Source organism: Bombus vancouverensis, chromosome 6 (genome assembly GCF_051014615.1).
Source record: "Bombus vancouverensis nearcticus chromosome 6, iyBomVanc1_principal, whole genome shotgun sequence".
NCBI classification, from domain to species: Eukaryota; Metazoa; Arthropoda; class Insecta; order Hymenoptera; family Apidae; genus Bombus; species Bombus vancouverensis.
Window position 1 is genome coordinate 11,253,100 of NC_134916.1, and position 16,014 is coordinate 11,269,113.

Consider the following 16,014-nt stretch of genomic DNA (forward strand, 5'->3'; position numbering starts at 1 on the left):
TCAAACTCTATCGTTGGGTCCATACCATAACCGTGCTATATGCTCCGACGAGGCATAACGGCCAAACAGAATTCAACGGATCTCGCCTTACGTTCTATAACGCAACCACGATTCGCCACGTAACGCGTAAATCAAGCAGGTCATCGTACCCTCGCGTTGCCACCACGCCGGTCCGTTTTGTTGGAAATTTCCAAGGGCATGCCGCACCCTTGCGACGACATCTGTACGAGAATCTATAGAAATAGCAGCTGTATCGATAAAGACGACTCCATATGTATACGTTATCGCACGAGTAAATAATTAGCGGGAAAATTCAAGTCGATTTCAGATTCGCATTACGTATAAGGACTTCTTTTTTTTTTTATTTTTTTTTTAATAACGTGTTATACAGCTTTATCGCAAAAATTTCATTGGCAGTACGTTTCTTTGCGTGAAGGTAGGCAAATATGAAAATGAAATGACTTTTGGTTATAAGATAAGACTTATGAGGATCACAGGAGTAGAAACGATCTTTGCTGTCTTATGAAATTCTTATCAACATCTTTAAGTTAAACATCGTGAAACAGAAAATAGCGTGACAAGCCCCAAAGACATGGAGAGAACGCAAACAAGGGCCAAGGTGTCTCTGTTGTAATTTGGACAAAGCTCCGGTTGCGTGCACCTCCTAAAAGGAGTGCGATAAAATAGTTTTATGTTTTTGATACACGATTGCGATGTCTAATTCCGATACTTGGAAAAAATCAGTCTGAAAAATATCAATTCTCTCACCATCTCTCAATAAAAATGACAACCAATCCTGTAACCACTTTATCAAGGAAAGTCACGATCGAATAGACAATAGCGCTTCGTTCCGTTCGTGGACCAATTATCTCTGCAGTCACACTTAAGGCCGTAACCATTGTAATCGAGCTTCCACTTCCAATTAGAATTGCGACAGTGTATATAACTGCCGCTGAACTTCCTCCATATTCCGTAATTACTGCAGAAAGTATTCCAATTAAAGTGCCCAATAAATAACATACCTGAATAACAGTAAAATATTCTCTTTACAATGATACTTGCTGCTTAATTATTCTATAGTAGCAATAGTAAGTGCATTTTGGTGTAATATACACACCTTTGTCCCGCATGATTTATTAATATATTTTAATAACAAAGCAGCGATAAACGAAGATACGTAGGAGACCAAGGGAACGGTAGCTAGTGCCTGTTTTCCATTAACATCGGTTTCCTCTATGTATAGTGGCAAATACACGGTGGCCAACGTAATGAAGAGTCTACTGGCTACGTACAACATAGCCACTCTTAACAAAATTGACGTACCGACCCAGGAGTTTCGATCGTTTTGCGAATTATCGAATAACCTTCTAGCTTCTTCTATATTTCCTTTGTGCAAATAGGAATTCTCTAAGAGGTTCCCTTTTAGAAATACGTGGAAGAGCGTAGTAGCCACCAGACCGATCGATGTTAAAGTCAACACGATATCCTGAAAAGGAAGATGTTCGTTAATACTTTCGTATCTCGTTCAAATTATCTCCTGCACAGATTCCATTTATATTTATAATTATTATACTACGTTGTACATATAAACATTCAGTAAAATTAAGGTCAGATATCAGACGCGCGAGTAGGGATTCTTTTCTACTTTTCTCGAACTTAAGAAATCGCCTAACGATAGAAACTATTCGTTCGAAAATTACACAAAGGACGGAGAAAGGTTTTAGCCCTGCTCTCTCCATTAGAAATTTTTTGCTCGAAGGGCGATTAAGAGCGTACGACGATAACACGGAACATATATTTCCGTCCAATATATTCCTGTCGACGAGATACGCGTAATTTAGACAGTTTTCGATAAGTTTAATTCGAACTACTCACTCTAAATTTATAACTATCCTGTTCAGCCAATCGCACCATCGCTTCTTCGTTCGTGGGTAGAACAATCCACGTAACGGCGAACACCGCAACGGCTGCTCCAACTTGAGCGGAATACCTGTACCCCATAACGTACACAGTCTCTATAAATAACGAGAAAAGATTGCATAGGACTACGTTAAAGTTACCTTATTGCAGTTAAATCTGCTCGTGCCAGCAGTGAATTCGTTAACGTTGGGATCATGGACAAATGCGATATCTGTACGGCCGCCCAGCCAGTTTGAAATACAGCGATGCTGAGCACGTAGACGAGCATGATACTCGTGTTTGACGGTTTACTAAAGCCGCCGAAGATCACTGGAAACGACAGCGTGACCATCACCGAGCCGATTATGTGCCAAATCTTCTTCTTTAGGTACTGATCGACGAGTATTCCGAAGATGGGAGTCATGAAGGCATCCACGATTTGGCCTTGAAAATAAAGAAAATCTGCTGTAACGTTCGAGACAAGATTATTTCGATAAAACCTTTTAGATTTCAATTTTCGACTTTGGCTTCTCAAATTTGTCGATGTGACTTTTTTCGCTGACTTTTCCTTCAAATCTTTAAAGATTTTGTTGAGAAAACTTGAAACTTGTGAAACAAGCGTTAAAGATAATTACTAGAGAGACGTTTCTGTTATGAGCTCTTTAATTTTTTTAACATCCTCTTCGTATGGTTTTTCCGAATTAAAAATTTAATAATCGTTTACCTAGAAGTAAGAGAGCACCAGCAACGATCGGTTCCAGCAGGGCCACCCTTTGAAAATAGATAAGGGTGTAGGAGAACCACATGGCGGCAGTAAGGTCGTTGAAAATGTGTCCGAAAGCATAAGCGATTTTCGTCGAGGTACTTAGTTTCCTCTCCAACAACGGAAACCGCTCCTCCATGTTTTCCATTTTCGTAAAAATTCGAAATCGACGAGCTTCACACGATTCCAAAGACAAAGAAACTTTCAGTGTGTTCGCGCTTCAAGTGAATTCGTTGAAATCACACAAAGAGCTCTCCATTTTTCGTACGTATCCCTCTGCAAATTAAATAATGTTCGTTCGAACGTTTCATTCCAAATATGAAATACCCGAATTGAATCTTTATGTACACTCCTCGCCAAGAAGATAGCTCAGCTGTGCTATCTTTAATTTCTCAATGACGCGTGTAAAGTTTTTCGTCTGTAACGTATAATATCAAAACATCATGAGCTCGGAATATGCGGTTCGTTGAAAATAATTAAAAATATTATGAGGTTTAGTGTGTAACAAAAAAAAAAATTGCTTTGTTTTAAGAACGAAGCGGTAGCACATGTACAATAAGAAAACAATTGTTTGTTCGATCATTCGCGGAGAGACGCGATCGAGAGAAAGCACGTCAACGGGAGTCGTAAATTCCCGTTACGATTAGATAATCGACGAACCGATCGATCCCCTGATTTCTGTTACGATAATAGGGGTGGTTCAATTGAGGTTACACTGAATTAACAGGTATAAATTAATGTTTATTCCAACAACTTTGTAAAGAAGATAATTACACTGATGCGTCTGTGTAAGTTAAGTAAGTGATTGATTTAAGGATAGAAACCCGGCAATGACATATTGACTATTCTAACGATGAAGAATAAGTAAGGTAAAGTGACGATGCTGTGTCGGAGGAAAGCTAGTGATTGATGTTCTAACGCAAAGGACCATCGGATTTGTTGATGACAATTTTCGTTAGGAAAGTGAGGACAATAGACGCTGTTTCTGATTGGATAAAATTGGTTGGTGGAGTAGAAAGAGTCTTAGAATTTTAGGAAAAATCAACTTTCTCGCGTCTTCCCGTAGTAAACAATAAGCTTTAGAAACGATTCAGTAAAAAGACGTTTGTTCGATCTGAAGGACCTTAGCTAGCAAATTCCTGAGATTTATGATGGGTCCTTAAGGCTATCGAGGGTACGTAGTAAGGATGAGGATTTTTCGTCTAAAAAATAGTACCCTTTTCCATTTCTTTTTCCAATGCACTCTTTCTTTTGCACAGCGCAAACGTTCTACTTTGTGTTTCCTTGTTAACGAAGGTTTCTTTTTCGATTTTGGCCTCTTAATATTTTTGCAGGATAGTAGAACTCGACGAACGCTCGAAACACTGGCACTAACACTAGACTTTTCCATTATTTGCTTTGTTAATTGTTTGCGTTAACTGCGAGTTAGAAACTACACGCAAAATTGGTCTTATCACGATCGGATAACAATGACGGTCGACCATTACTTTTTTTGCCATAATCTTCAACATTTATTAAGAAATTGTGTATTGCGACTTCCTCTTTCGACTTATTACTTTCGATATTTTTCCTACCGATAACTGTTGCTGCTTCAGTTCAAGAATTTGCTTTTTTTCAGACTCGTCTAATTTTCTTCCGCGTCCCATATTTACGAATTTATATAATATTGTACTGTAATCTTTACTCGTTGATAGATTTCTAAACATATTAACAGAGCGTGCTATCATTTCGTTCTTAAAATGAAACAATTTTTTTTGTTACACACTAAACCTCATAATATTTTTAATTATTTTCAACGAACCGCATATTCCGAGCTCATAATGTTTTGATATTATACGTTACAAACGAAAAACTTTACACGCGTCATTGGGAAATTAAAGATAGCACACCTGGGCTATCTTTTTAGCGAGAAGCGTATGTACATACACTCAACAAACTGAGCAGCTCGTTATATAAAATAGACGTGAGCGCAGAATATTCAATACAATTACTAATTTCGTTATGTTATCTGGGTCTGATTTGGAAAAAAGATAAATTCCGTCACTTTTCTATAACTAATACAACTTATCGGATTGAATTAATCCTATGAATTCACACCTAGAAACAATGAAGCTTACTTCATTTTCTTTCTCAATGCCCCAAATGTATATGATGGTAATTGATTACAATTGTAAAAAAGAATGGAAGGCGATAGGATCGAATATTAATACAATATATGACTCAACGGTGTAAGTTACACGCTGTCTACAATTACCTACATCTCTCTGCGGTGATGAAATGGGATAATTTGATTATACTTATGCCATGGGAACGCAATAATTGTGTCGTACAATCATCTTGCCAGCTTCGAAGTAAAAAGGAACGTATTTAACGATTTCCAATTAGTTCTAAATACATATCACGATACAACTTTGTATTTACAATTGCAACTATTCTTATCCACACGCGTCTGTGTTTGTAATTCAAAAGTTCTGCTTCGTTATCTAACGTTCAAACTATAAGAACATAACTATTACGACGTTAACGTCCTTCAACAGAAACTTCCATCTTCGAATTGAAACTTACATCTGCTTGTTGCTACTTCCATTCAAGCGCTGTTGATCTATTTAATGCGACGACGCCGGAAGCCACAAGACGCGCATGGATATCGAAACTCAGCAATATCCGAACGCTGTGTAAGCAGAGTCTGTCATTAACAAGGTCTGAACGCGACAAAAACCGCAAAAGAACTTATTTTTCACGGAGATCCAATATTTTTAAGGAAGTGGTTTTGATCGGCCTTCCTTTCACCCGCGAATCAATTCGTGGTCACAATTTCCGCTTAAGGCTATGCACTTGGAAGAAACACGCGTGGAAAGCTTGTTAGTCGGTCGATCGGCCGCAAGAAACACGGATATCTCCGTGGAGGAGCATGGAATCGTTGACGAATCGTAGTAAAAATGTCCACAAAACGTTTCACGATTACATGTCACCGTATCGAATTCCTCGGCAGCTCTACGTTGCTACCGGATGAGATCGTATTTGTTTTTCGCGATTATTTTGCCTCTTCCGTTTTTCCTGTCGCGTATCGATCGTTTAGAACGCGCTGAACGTGCGATCAAACTTTCAGCGAACGCTACACACTTTAACTCGCGAGTGTGGAATTCGAAAGAATTCTTAAAAGGATCACGGATTGGCAGATTTACACGTAGAATTATATTTGGAGGAAGAAACGTACGTGCTTCGTCGTTGCAACTACGAAGCGGAACGGGCTAATCTTCGGTACGTGCGCTGACGAGCCGGTTCATTTAAACACGCATTCCATCCGCGGCCGTGAGCGAAACACGCGACTATCCACGACGTGACTACCTGAGCGACTGAACTTTCAAACGTGCGCCGTTTCCCGCTTCACGGCCTGAAGATTATCGTTTAATCGACGACACGATTATAATAACGCATTACCACCTTCCGATAGCTATTATCTTATCGAGCGAAAAATATCTCTAGAGATTATAAATGAAAATCCATTAGCGAGGCACGAAGTATTATGAATATATATAATAATTAAATAATAGATGTATATTTCTTGTCCGCACGGGATACTTTATAATCATTTTAAACATAAGTTTTATTAATAAAATCTCCAAAATATAGCGCGATTTAATTTTCCTTATAATACATCGATGAGTATCAATACAATTGTATAATTAAAATACCCATAACGTAAACGATACTTGTTCGTGTTTGCCTTCATTCCTATTCAATACGTTCCGTTTTGTTTAACAAAATACTCTTCATATTACATAATTTCTATGAGATGGAAATTTGACGAGGGTCCTTTTTGTTATGAATCTAACAATTTTACATCTATTATAAGTATACTATTTATTAACATTTTAATTTTACTAAGTGTATAAGTTTCCATAACTTATGAATGGTACTGTATGTATCGAAGAATACACACATTATTAAAAGAATTAAGGTTCAGTGGCCAATAGTTTGAACTAGAGGGACTTCAAGATATACTAGAAATATTATATATAAAATATTAAACTAGCACAGGTAATTGAAAAGTTATAGAAGATCATTGACACAGTTCTAAATAAAGAGCTATTCTATGTGGTTTGTTCCAACATGTGTAGATAATTATAATTTGAGACCCTTTATCGGGCAGCTATATATATATATATATATATATATATATATACACACATATATACACAAGATAGGGTGGACGTCGGTGCGTTAAGTTTCATTAAAAAGATACAACCAGGCCAGCCGAGAAGGTATTCCGAGTCGGACGACGTAGATCTGCGATTCGGTGCATAGTCGCAATTAATGTGTGCGTAGTATACATAGGGGAGTGTAAAAATGTCCCATAAGTAGACAAGAAAGGCTGTGTAATCCGATCTCGCGAGAGAAACGCGAATGAGAACGCGTGCAGAGAAATCGATTCTGGACAAGTTCTTGTACGGTTTCTCAGTTAGGTGGTCTAGCAAGCTGTACACAGCCTGAGAGTTCATTCACCGGCAAGCGGCACAGACAACGAGAACTACTTTAATAGAGTTGGTATTTTATCGAATGAAATATATCAAGTTTGTATCTTTCTCGGTTGCTTCTCATTTTTTTTTACAAAATTATATTTATTTCGAATAAGCTTATACAAGATGTGATAACTGACTATATCGATGTTTACTTAATCGTGATATAAATCTTAACTTATATTTTCAAAGTCTGTCTCTTTCTCTTTTCTTAACTACTTTACATTAGCTTGTATATGTATATCCAACTGAGTATATTCGTATTATCTACGTATAACAAACACTCTTGTTCACTTGTCTTCATAAAAATGTCTATATCCTGTGTGCTATCGTTTGATAGACAACAATATAGAATGTATTCGAGCATCTCGAAGTCCTCTTCGAAATAAGGAGGCTTTACGGTCAATAAATATTTGCCTAAGAAAATATTACGAGGAACATTCCCAAACATTACGATAAAAATAGAATAGACGTTGTACAATATTACTATCTATATGTATAGAATTCTTAGGCATATTTGATATGGTGAATATATTTGACAAACGTTCCAAGATTATTATTATTGTGATCGTACGTTTCAGTACGTATGCGTTATTGATAACGTGTAAATCAGACTGATCGATGATTGGGAAATAAATGGAGAATATGTGTAAAATGCATATCGATATGAGAACTGTAAATAATTTCGTATATCCCATGTTAGTGGCACTATAACTTCTTCCTTTCAGAAGCAGCGTATTCGGTACCGTCGAACTGCCTCAAATGAATCTGTAAATATATTTTCACTTAATAATATGAATATTATCAATCGCATAAATAACAATAAACAGCGCATACCTGTAAATGTAAGTTTACTTCTGCCGCTCGACTTAAATATGGAAAATTTCCGCCGCTTTTCAAATGTGCCAACTTTGCATTCGGATAACACTTGTATACTTCCTCTCTCACCGAATTCGATAACGCATACTCATCAAAAACGTCTATAATCGTGATAGGCAAATGACATATCTTTTGTGGCTGTACGTAACAATTCACGCAATTCATCGTCAATCGAGAAGCCAATTCCGGTTGCGTTAAACTTTCCAACTGTGAATAAAAACGATATACATATTCATATAGAGAGCTATATTAAACGAAAGATACATACTCTTTCCACCATAAAATCAATCGCTTCTACGATCTCTCCGTCGACCTTGTCTGTCACGAAGTTTCCCATTAGCATCTTTTTCAATACCAACGACGGTAAAATCCAAAAACTACAATTCGAGTTGATTAGTAACAGTAACAGTAAAATATGCGAGATAACGTATCGCGGTCTGTCATACGTCCACTTATCTTGAAACAAGCGAGAAACAAACGATGAAATACGATGAATTCGTTTGACTTTATAGTTGTTGAAAAACAGCAAACAATTACATAGCAATATAACGTACTTACACCCCCGCGGAGTCGTTGTAATTAAATACCGACGTATCTGTGAACGAATTGCACAGAATCAAGGACACTACCCTAGGACAGTGAGCATTTGCCTCGGTGAACTTTTGCGCCAGAAATCCACCTAAAAATAGATATTTTGATCAGATCTCCGAACGTATACTTGGTTATCGCGTTTGATATCGACTTTCGTTCGTACGTTCTGACCTAATGAGGTGCCAAAAAGATGCACCTTATCTAACTCCATGTAGTCTAAAAGTTTCCTAAATCCATCGCACCATTCCTTAACGTTCCAATAAACGGGTGATTCGGCCTGAAACATAAGTTAATTTAACTCGATTGATTTTCTTACAAACCAAGGTCGTATCTCGATATTTATAAAACTTACCGATATGATTCTGTATCCTTTAGCTGCTAAGCCTAATACTTGCTTGAAGAAAACATCGGCCGTCCCACTAACCGGTGGAAGACATATGAGTGGACACTTGACGGTTTTTGGACTAGAATCGTATACTTTCCATCCCTAAAATAAAACATATCATTCTTACCATACGTAAATACATTTGTATGACTATGTTTACCTACTGAAACACATTAAACAGAGACTGAAGAAAACATCGTTGTGTTTAATTTGCGCGATCAACGATAATATTGATAGACGTTTCGATCTCAAAAAAGAAACCAGATAATAACGTAATACGGAATAAGTAATTTTATTGTCGTGGAAAAAATTGAAGATTTATTAAAATGTGCAACGGTAATATAAAATAAACAAAGTTTAGCATCTTTTGTAACATTTAGTAGGTAAAAAATTTCTGCTCAAGTTCTATTTGTTTATCTGGTTTTCTAAATATATGAATCTACATGAATATTCGCAGTCTAGTTAAGGCGGGATTTCCTATATGCGCTCGTCCGTGTCAAAAACAATTTAAGACTCGAATCACACGTAAACATCGGACGCCTTTGTACTATTAAAATTTACAATGGAGAACATGCTTCTGTTTTCGCAACGACGTCGTATGATTCACGTTTAAGGCTGCTTTCGACGTACACGCGTGCGTTGGACGCACACAGGAAATCCCGCCTTTATTAGTTCTCTTACGAACATTCTTCCTTTGTATCCGTATACGTGAGATTTGTTTACAATAATCACGGAGACGAGGTCATCGTTACAGGTCTCGATCTCAAGCGTAATCTCATCAGGCAGAATCTTCAAATCAAAGATTTCCACGTATAATTAATATACTACATTAATGATTACCTTGGTGCCGTCGGCGTCGACGACAATTTTTCTGAGCGGGACGGAACTACGAAAGCTGAGATACTCCTGCGATCGGGACAGCTCACTCGAACACGACATCTTTCCCGTTCTACTGTTGTCGATCTGTCTATAGTTACAGGATGGCTTACGTTCAGTGTTACCGATATCTACAAAAGCAGATAAAGAGAAGAAGACTTCAAGTAGCAGGGCTGTATAAGGTCTCAATTTTACGCGGTGTATCGTCAAGATTTATGTACATATTTTTGAATAACTGAATCGCGAATTGCAATTCATTTAACCGTCGGACGACTCAAGATTCGATAGTCGAACAGAAGGCGAAGCCGGGTCTCGTTAGTCTGCTGGCCAAATTAGACCTAGCATCGTTGGGGGACGGTTAAAATTCGAAGTTGCTACACTTACTACAAAACTGGAGTATGTAATAATTACGATCGTACGTACGACCTTAGATTAAACCTACCTCAAGAGCAGCTTACGAGTCGTACGGTTCTCCTGATATCGTTACGCGTAGCAGACATCCTTAATACGTACAGGTTACCACGAAGAAGCAAGTTACTCAGTAACTCGAAAGGTCAAATCACTTTAATAACAGTTGTTTGCAAGCATATATCGACAATGTTGTTCAGTTTACACCCCCTTCCGAGCATTGTCGTTCTTTGTCTTTCCTATTTCTTCGCATGGGTTTCGTTATAAAGTCGCGATACGAAGCTTCAGTGGGCATGCGCGTGTTCTATCGTGTTATATCTGAATTTTATTACGTTACTGATTTATATTCTGCGTGTATGCGCTTCGAAGCCTGTACTCTCAACTATGTTGACGTACAATTTCGATTCGAGTTTCGAACAGAGTTTACGAAAAATTCAATGCCTACGTAATTACGTGCTTAATTACGCGTAAATTAATGCGAGGTGCGTGATTTTGGACGCAGTGGTATCATCTGTCGGCGAGCGACTGGTACTTCTCTGGCGACTTTTTAGGATTAGTACCGCTGGTTCACCGGTAGATGGCTCCACTATCCCCAAAATTGTATGCAAATAATAGCTTCAAGTAAAAGAGAGAGAGAGAAGAGATAGAAGTTCGTAGGGGGGGGGGGGAGAAAACAATGTTTCGTCCTGGGTCTGCTAGAGGATTCGTCGGTCAGGCTAATCCAGCAGATCCACGTTAACCTTAACTTAATTCATGAACAGCTCAAGAGTTAAATTTAAATTTATAGTTCGAGAAATATGATTTTTTTCATTTTCCGAAGAAACTCGTTCCTCCTTTTCACCACTAGGTGGATATAGCATTTCATGGTCTGCGTTTCGATCAAATTTTCATTTGCAAAAAAAAAGCTAATTAAGAGGATAAATTAGTGAACTTCTTAAATCGGATCCTCCGAATTAGAGCCTCGATTTTCTTCCTACGTTCCTTTCGACTCTTGAAATAGATTTATAAAAATTTAAAAAGTTTGAAATTTAGAATGTCAAGTCTATCCTATTCTCAACGCGAGAATTGATTGTAATTTTAATAAATAAATAAAAAAAAAAGTCTATCCTGCGTATACATATTTTGTCGAAGGTCACATCCTTTTCTAGCCTCGGTCGGAACAGATTATAATTTGTACCTGTGTTTTCACTTTACGTTCTCAATAAATACGAATTTAGAAATAACGGAAGTAAAACGAAGTTACGTCGTTACCATTATCAGACAACGCTGACCTAAATATATAACGTAAATGATGGTCTGTTCATCATACGATTCACCGTAAAGATACGTATCTACGTACGTACTTTCTTCGAACTGTAGGATAACTAAAACTGGAAATAAACGTCCATAGATCGGTAGATGGCAGTCATAGCAGCGTTGATACAATGAAAAAAAACAGCACGCATATAGTCTGTCAATAATCGATCACAAATTATTCCATATCGTTATCTCACATCAAATATACTTTTAAATAATATTTTGTAGATACATTAGTGCGGTTCGGACATCGTTTGTCATCTGTCCTTTACATATTTTATGCAAAAAAAAATCGTACGAGCATCTTGTCGATAAAACTTTATCTAGACCGTAATTATTTCTGAATAAATAGAAAACGGAAACGTTATCGAACGTAATATTAATGTTGTACAACGCTGGTTACCATTTCTCCTCGACAATTCTGTGGTAAGTATTTGCCCACTGCCGAATTGACCGTGAAGAAGGGTTGCAACCACCAAGCTACGCAGGAGTGTGGCATGTACGTGTTCCACCTACACCACGTGTTGTTGTACCAACTGTGAAATTAAGGATTTCGCCGTTTCCTTGGCGCTACCTAGGGAAATTCACCGACCACCTCCTTTTCCCGTTTCCCATTCCAACCGTTAGTATTTGAAAACTAGTGATTTTTCTCAATCATCGAGCGAGATCGAAAACGAAAGAAAGTTACGCGAATACGATACAACATGCAGCAAAAATTAAACGTTAAATGGTAAAGTATATATATGGATGCATTGCTATTTCCAGGGCAAAGTATATCAAATTGGCACAGCAATCAACGCGGTAGCTAAAATCACGCTCGAACGAACAGAGTTCGGACCAACGGAATTGCAGTACGTTTGAAAGAAATTCGAAATGAAAAGGCGAGTAACATCTCGAGCAAGCCTACGCAAGCGACGATTTATATTTCTATTAGAATTTCCGGCAACGGCAGTAACGATCCTTCGGAACGACTGGAACGAAGAGGGAAATTTTCACTGACGAACATTAACAGCAGAAAATCGTGTAGGAAGGCGGACGGACGTTGGTTCAAAGAGCGGTGCTTTTATTTTAATCCCATAACGTTTACGCTTGTTAAGCGATCGGCGATAATTAACAGCAATTCATTCGACTATAATACGATCCATCGTCTCGGTATCGCGAGCATTTATCAGTCGCGATTAATCTAAACTTTCCACAGTCACGAATGCGAAACGCTCGGCAAGGTTTACATTGGCAGAGGCCCGAGTCATTAATAACCGATACCGAGAGAACCTCGTTGCTGTCCTGCGTTAATTCGACGTATCGAATCGAACGACACACTGACGCTCGTTAATCTTCTTCCCCAATCCGTCACTCGAAGCGATTTATTTAAGGAACGAACGTATGCGCGCACGCATCAACGTGTATAACGTTGTCTCTCTTCCCTTCGTTCTTTCCCGTCTTTATTAGGCTTCTTTTCGCCTCGCGTAAAAGCAAGCGCTCTGGTTAAACTTAATCGATGCATCGGTATATCGTCGACGGGGGGCTGTTGAAATATCGTCGCAGAGACCGGACGTCGGGACGATCCTTCCCGTTTTAAGAAATTCGTCTATATGAAATTTCATTCCTTCAAAAACGGCTTAAAATTCTTGAAATAGTCATGGATGCAATGACTCTTCACTCGCTAAGTAACATAATTCTTTCAACGTTAGTAACCGTATAGAGTTACGTTCCGTTTTGTATTTCGAATCATCGAAGCTCTTTTTCGAATGCCACTAATGTGTGCCCCCTTCGGCGAGAAACGACATGTTTCTGCTTTTCGTGCGCTTTTGCTAATTCCGTCCCACGTTTGAACTTTTTAATTATCTCGTATTTCGTCGCGTACTAAATTCCTATAATCGGAATTTACTCGATCGATCAAAGAGAGAGATACATCGAAGAAATAAAAAATACATTGTATATGATCGCTAACGATATATGTGCATGTTTCAAAGGGAAAAAAGTATTGCCGTTATTGACAATAAAACTCCCCCCCCCCCTCAACCGAACAGCCATGATCTAAATACCGTATAATATTCGAACATAATATTTTCCAGTAAGTAAATAACGGCAATACTATTATATCATATTTAAATCGATGAAAGCGTGATTTCGATAATTGCAAAATCTAAAAGTCTGGTATTATAACGACTGGATTGGTAGTAACGCTAATTAAGGTACATATAAGTTTGCTCTTTGTTATGATCGTCGACCTGAAAGAATACAACAAACTTTTTATAATACGTACTTACACGGAACTTTTATATATATACATTTTTTGTTGTTTTTTTTTTCAGACTGGTTTAAAACGTTGCCAATACAATCACGATAATCGTATTCCAATATAGCTAATGAAACTTAAAAATATTTCGTACGACGTACACAATATATACGTAAAAGTTTCCTGTGTTATATGTTCAAATACTTTCTGTACGCAGCTACCAACGATTCTTCGCCAACATCACTATCCATCCAGGTACTTGCCCCAAGGTTTTGGAAAGCTTTATTATTTAAGAAACCTTTTGTAGGATGTTAGGAAAAGTAAACAAATTTTCCCAAAGTTCTTTTTCCCGATGGCTTATCGATATTGTTACCATTGGCGTAACGTTAACTACGCTTTGGATTTTAGAATGGTTATACATGGTTATACACGGTTTACATGGCTATAAATACCTGTAATAAAGCTCGTGATCATTAATCTTCGACGGTAATTTCGGTTTGCAGTGGCGACATTCGCCGTCTCCTTTGCTCTCCATTCTGCTCCCTCGTCGTCATCCTCGGCATCCCTTTCGTCTCTGCCCCTGCTGGCCGGTTGGTCGCGCGGCGCACAGTATCCTGCACGTTCTCGCGCTTCCTAGGATAATTAATGATCCTAAAAGCGATCTACTCACGGTTGTCTCGTTTTAGGGCAATCTTTCTCCGTCTTCCGAGCCACCGCCTCCGCCCCCCCTACCCCCTCGTTCGACCATTCCTCTCACGTTACGCGCCCGAAACTTCGTTGCGTGGGTCATCATTTGCCCCGTTGTAATAGTCGTGCATACCGCGTAAAACGATGCTGCGTGAAACGTATCGGATTGTCCAGTCGCTAAAATCACGGACAAGATGGCGACACCGAGCGTTTCCCGGCGAGAACGCTTCGATAATCGACAAACGTCTTCGGAAACGATTAACACCCGTTCGGATAGACAGAGCGTTAGTGCTATTAACAACATCGTTATTTCTCGGAAATTTGCCATTCTTATTGTGTTTGATGGACGGATTATGCAGCACCTTGCAAGGTTCTGTTGTTGCAGTGTTTCCAAGTTCGTTTTGCACGTAGCGGCATTGTTCGAGTTTCTCATCTACGATAAATCTTACTGAAAGGTAGGGGATTAGCACCGACCGAAGGAGTTCAGTAAAAATGGAAAGGGGGAACGTAAAGTATTAGCATAGAGAAAGACCAGGTGGCGTCTTCGGCCAGTCTTCGACAGCCGTCGATCTCTAATTATCTGGAAACACAGGTAACCCAGCGGCAAACTTCCCTGCCTTATTTGCTCGATAATAAACGAATATTTTCATGACAATCGTTCGTACACGAGAGAAGGATGAGCCAAGAGACGTTCGACCGGGCATTATCTCACCTTGGTTAATTCCTCCGCAGGTTTTCTCGCTCAACCTTCCGATCCGTCGACAAACGTTCTTGTCTCTCTTCTTCGTTCCTCTCTCGTACGCGCATCTTGTCTTTCTTCCCGGCCAGTGAATACGGAAGCGACGAAAGCTGGAATTTCCGGTTGATTCGGCACGCTAACGATGGGGTGGTTCAACACCCCGTAGGGACCACGAACACTTACGCGATCCCCCCATTGTCAACCTTTTGCCGCAATCTGCTCGTCGATTTGCACAATAATGGACACGCACCGGCGAACAGCAAATTAGCGGAGAGAAACCGTTGAATCGGTTTCGCGTCTGGCATCGCACGTTCGCGTTCGTCAGCGTGCGTTTCGATGCTAGACGCGACTTCCTTCTCGATCGTCGAGTTGACGCCATGATCGAACGTGATCGACCGTGGAACTTTGCTAAAAGAAGGGAAGGACGGAAGGATCGTCTATAGGCGAGTGAACTAACAACCGATGAATTGATCCGCGTTCCAGGAAGCCGAGAAACGAAATCAGCCGCCACGGAACGTGTAATAGAGCCGGATCATTTGCATTATTCTAATAATCGGTTGTGCGTTCCACGTACGGTTTTGCGATTTCTTTGGTAAGTCAGCGCAACGTGGTATCGACGTCTCTCGAACGTGAAAATGTATCCACGACTGTCGCAAACTATGAACGAAACTGCGTGACAGCAATTCATCGTTGCAATGATTCATCGTTGACGAAAAAAAGGCCAATGGTCTC

At 39.1% G+C, this 16,014-nt stretch overlaps 2 protein-coding genes across 4 annotated transcripts; both read right to left on the reverse strand.

The window, feature by feature from the left end:
• Positions 1 to 329: 329 nt before the first annotated feature.
• LOC117155632 (major facilitator superfamily domain-containing protein 12) lies at positions 330 to 6,086 on the reverse strand. Of its 3 annotated transcripts, none has more exons than XM_076619607.1 (7): positions 5,880 to 6,086; positions 2,624 to 2,938; positions 2,061 to 2,343; positions 1,876 to 1,990; positions 1,118 to 1,486; positions 769 to 1,022; positions 330 to 664 (listed from the first exon to the last, which is right to left on the reverse strand). In XM_076619607.1, the coding sequence occupies exons 2-7, from the start codon at positions 2,808 to 2,810 to the stop codon at positions 544 to 546; spliced, it is 1,329 nt and encodes a 442-aa protein (XP_076475722.1). In that variant the 5' UTR covers positions 2,811 to 2,938; positions 5,880 to 6,086; the 3' UTR covers positions 330 to 543. The 3 variants fall into 3 exon arrangements, with proteins under 3 accessions (XP_076475722.1, XP_033187715.2, XP_076475723.1); XM_033331824.2 differs by having other exon boundaries at positions 5,228 to 6,086; XM_076619608.1 differs by lacking the exon at positions 5,880 to 6,086 and adding an exon at positions 3,879 to 4,019.
• Positions 6,087 to 7,263: 1,177 nt separating this feature from the next.
• LOC117155693 (maspardin) lies at positions 7,264 to 10,799 on the reverse strand. Its single transcript, XM_033331951.2, has 8 exons — positions 10,356 to 10,799; positions 9,878 to 10,044; positions 9,005 to 9,139; positions 8,824 to 8,929; positions 8,620 to 8,740; positions 8,330 to 8,438; positions 8,020 to 8,268; positions 7,264 to 7,950 (listed from the first exon to the last, which is right to left on the reverse strand). The coding sequence occupies exons 2-8, from the start codon at positions 9,974 to 9,976 to the stop codon at positions 7,891 to 7,893; spliced, it is 879 nt and encodes a 292-aa protein (XP_033187842.1). The 5' UTR covers positions 9,977 to 10,044; positions 10,356 to 10,799; the 3' UTR covers positions 7,264 to 7,890.
• Between the last annotated feature and the right edge of the window lie 5,215 nt (positions 10,800 to 16,014).

Excerpts from the sequence above, each read along its gene's own strand:
- LOC117155632 (XM_076619607.1), bottom strand. The coding sequence starts at position 2,810 with ATGGAAAACATGGAGGAGCGGTTTCCGTTGTTGGAGAGGAAACTAAGT. Across the intron at positions 1,991-2,060 it reads GCAGATTTAACTGCAATAAG|GTATTCCGCTCAAGTTGGAG; the intron begins GTAACTTTAACG and ends TATGGGGTACAG. Across the intron at positions 1,023-1,117 it reads ATAAATCATGCGGGACAAAG|GTATGTTATTTATTGGGCAC; the intron begins GTGTGTATATTA and ends ACTGTTATTCAG.
- LOC117155693 (XM_033331951.2), bottom strand. The coding sequence starts at position 9,976 with ATGTCGTGTTCGAGTGAGCTGTCCCGATCGCAGGAGTATCTCAGCTTT. Across the intron at positions 9,140-9,877 it reads TCGACGCCGACGGCACCAAG|GGATGGAAAGTATACGATTC; the intron begins GTAATCATTAAT and ends GTTTTATTTTAG. Across the intron at positions 8,439-8,619 it reads TACAACGACTCCGCGGGGGT|TTTTTGGATTTTACCGTCGT; the intron begins GTAAGTACGTTA and ends CTCGAATTGTAG.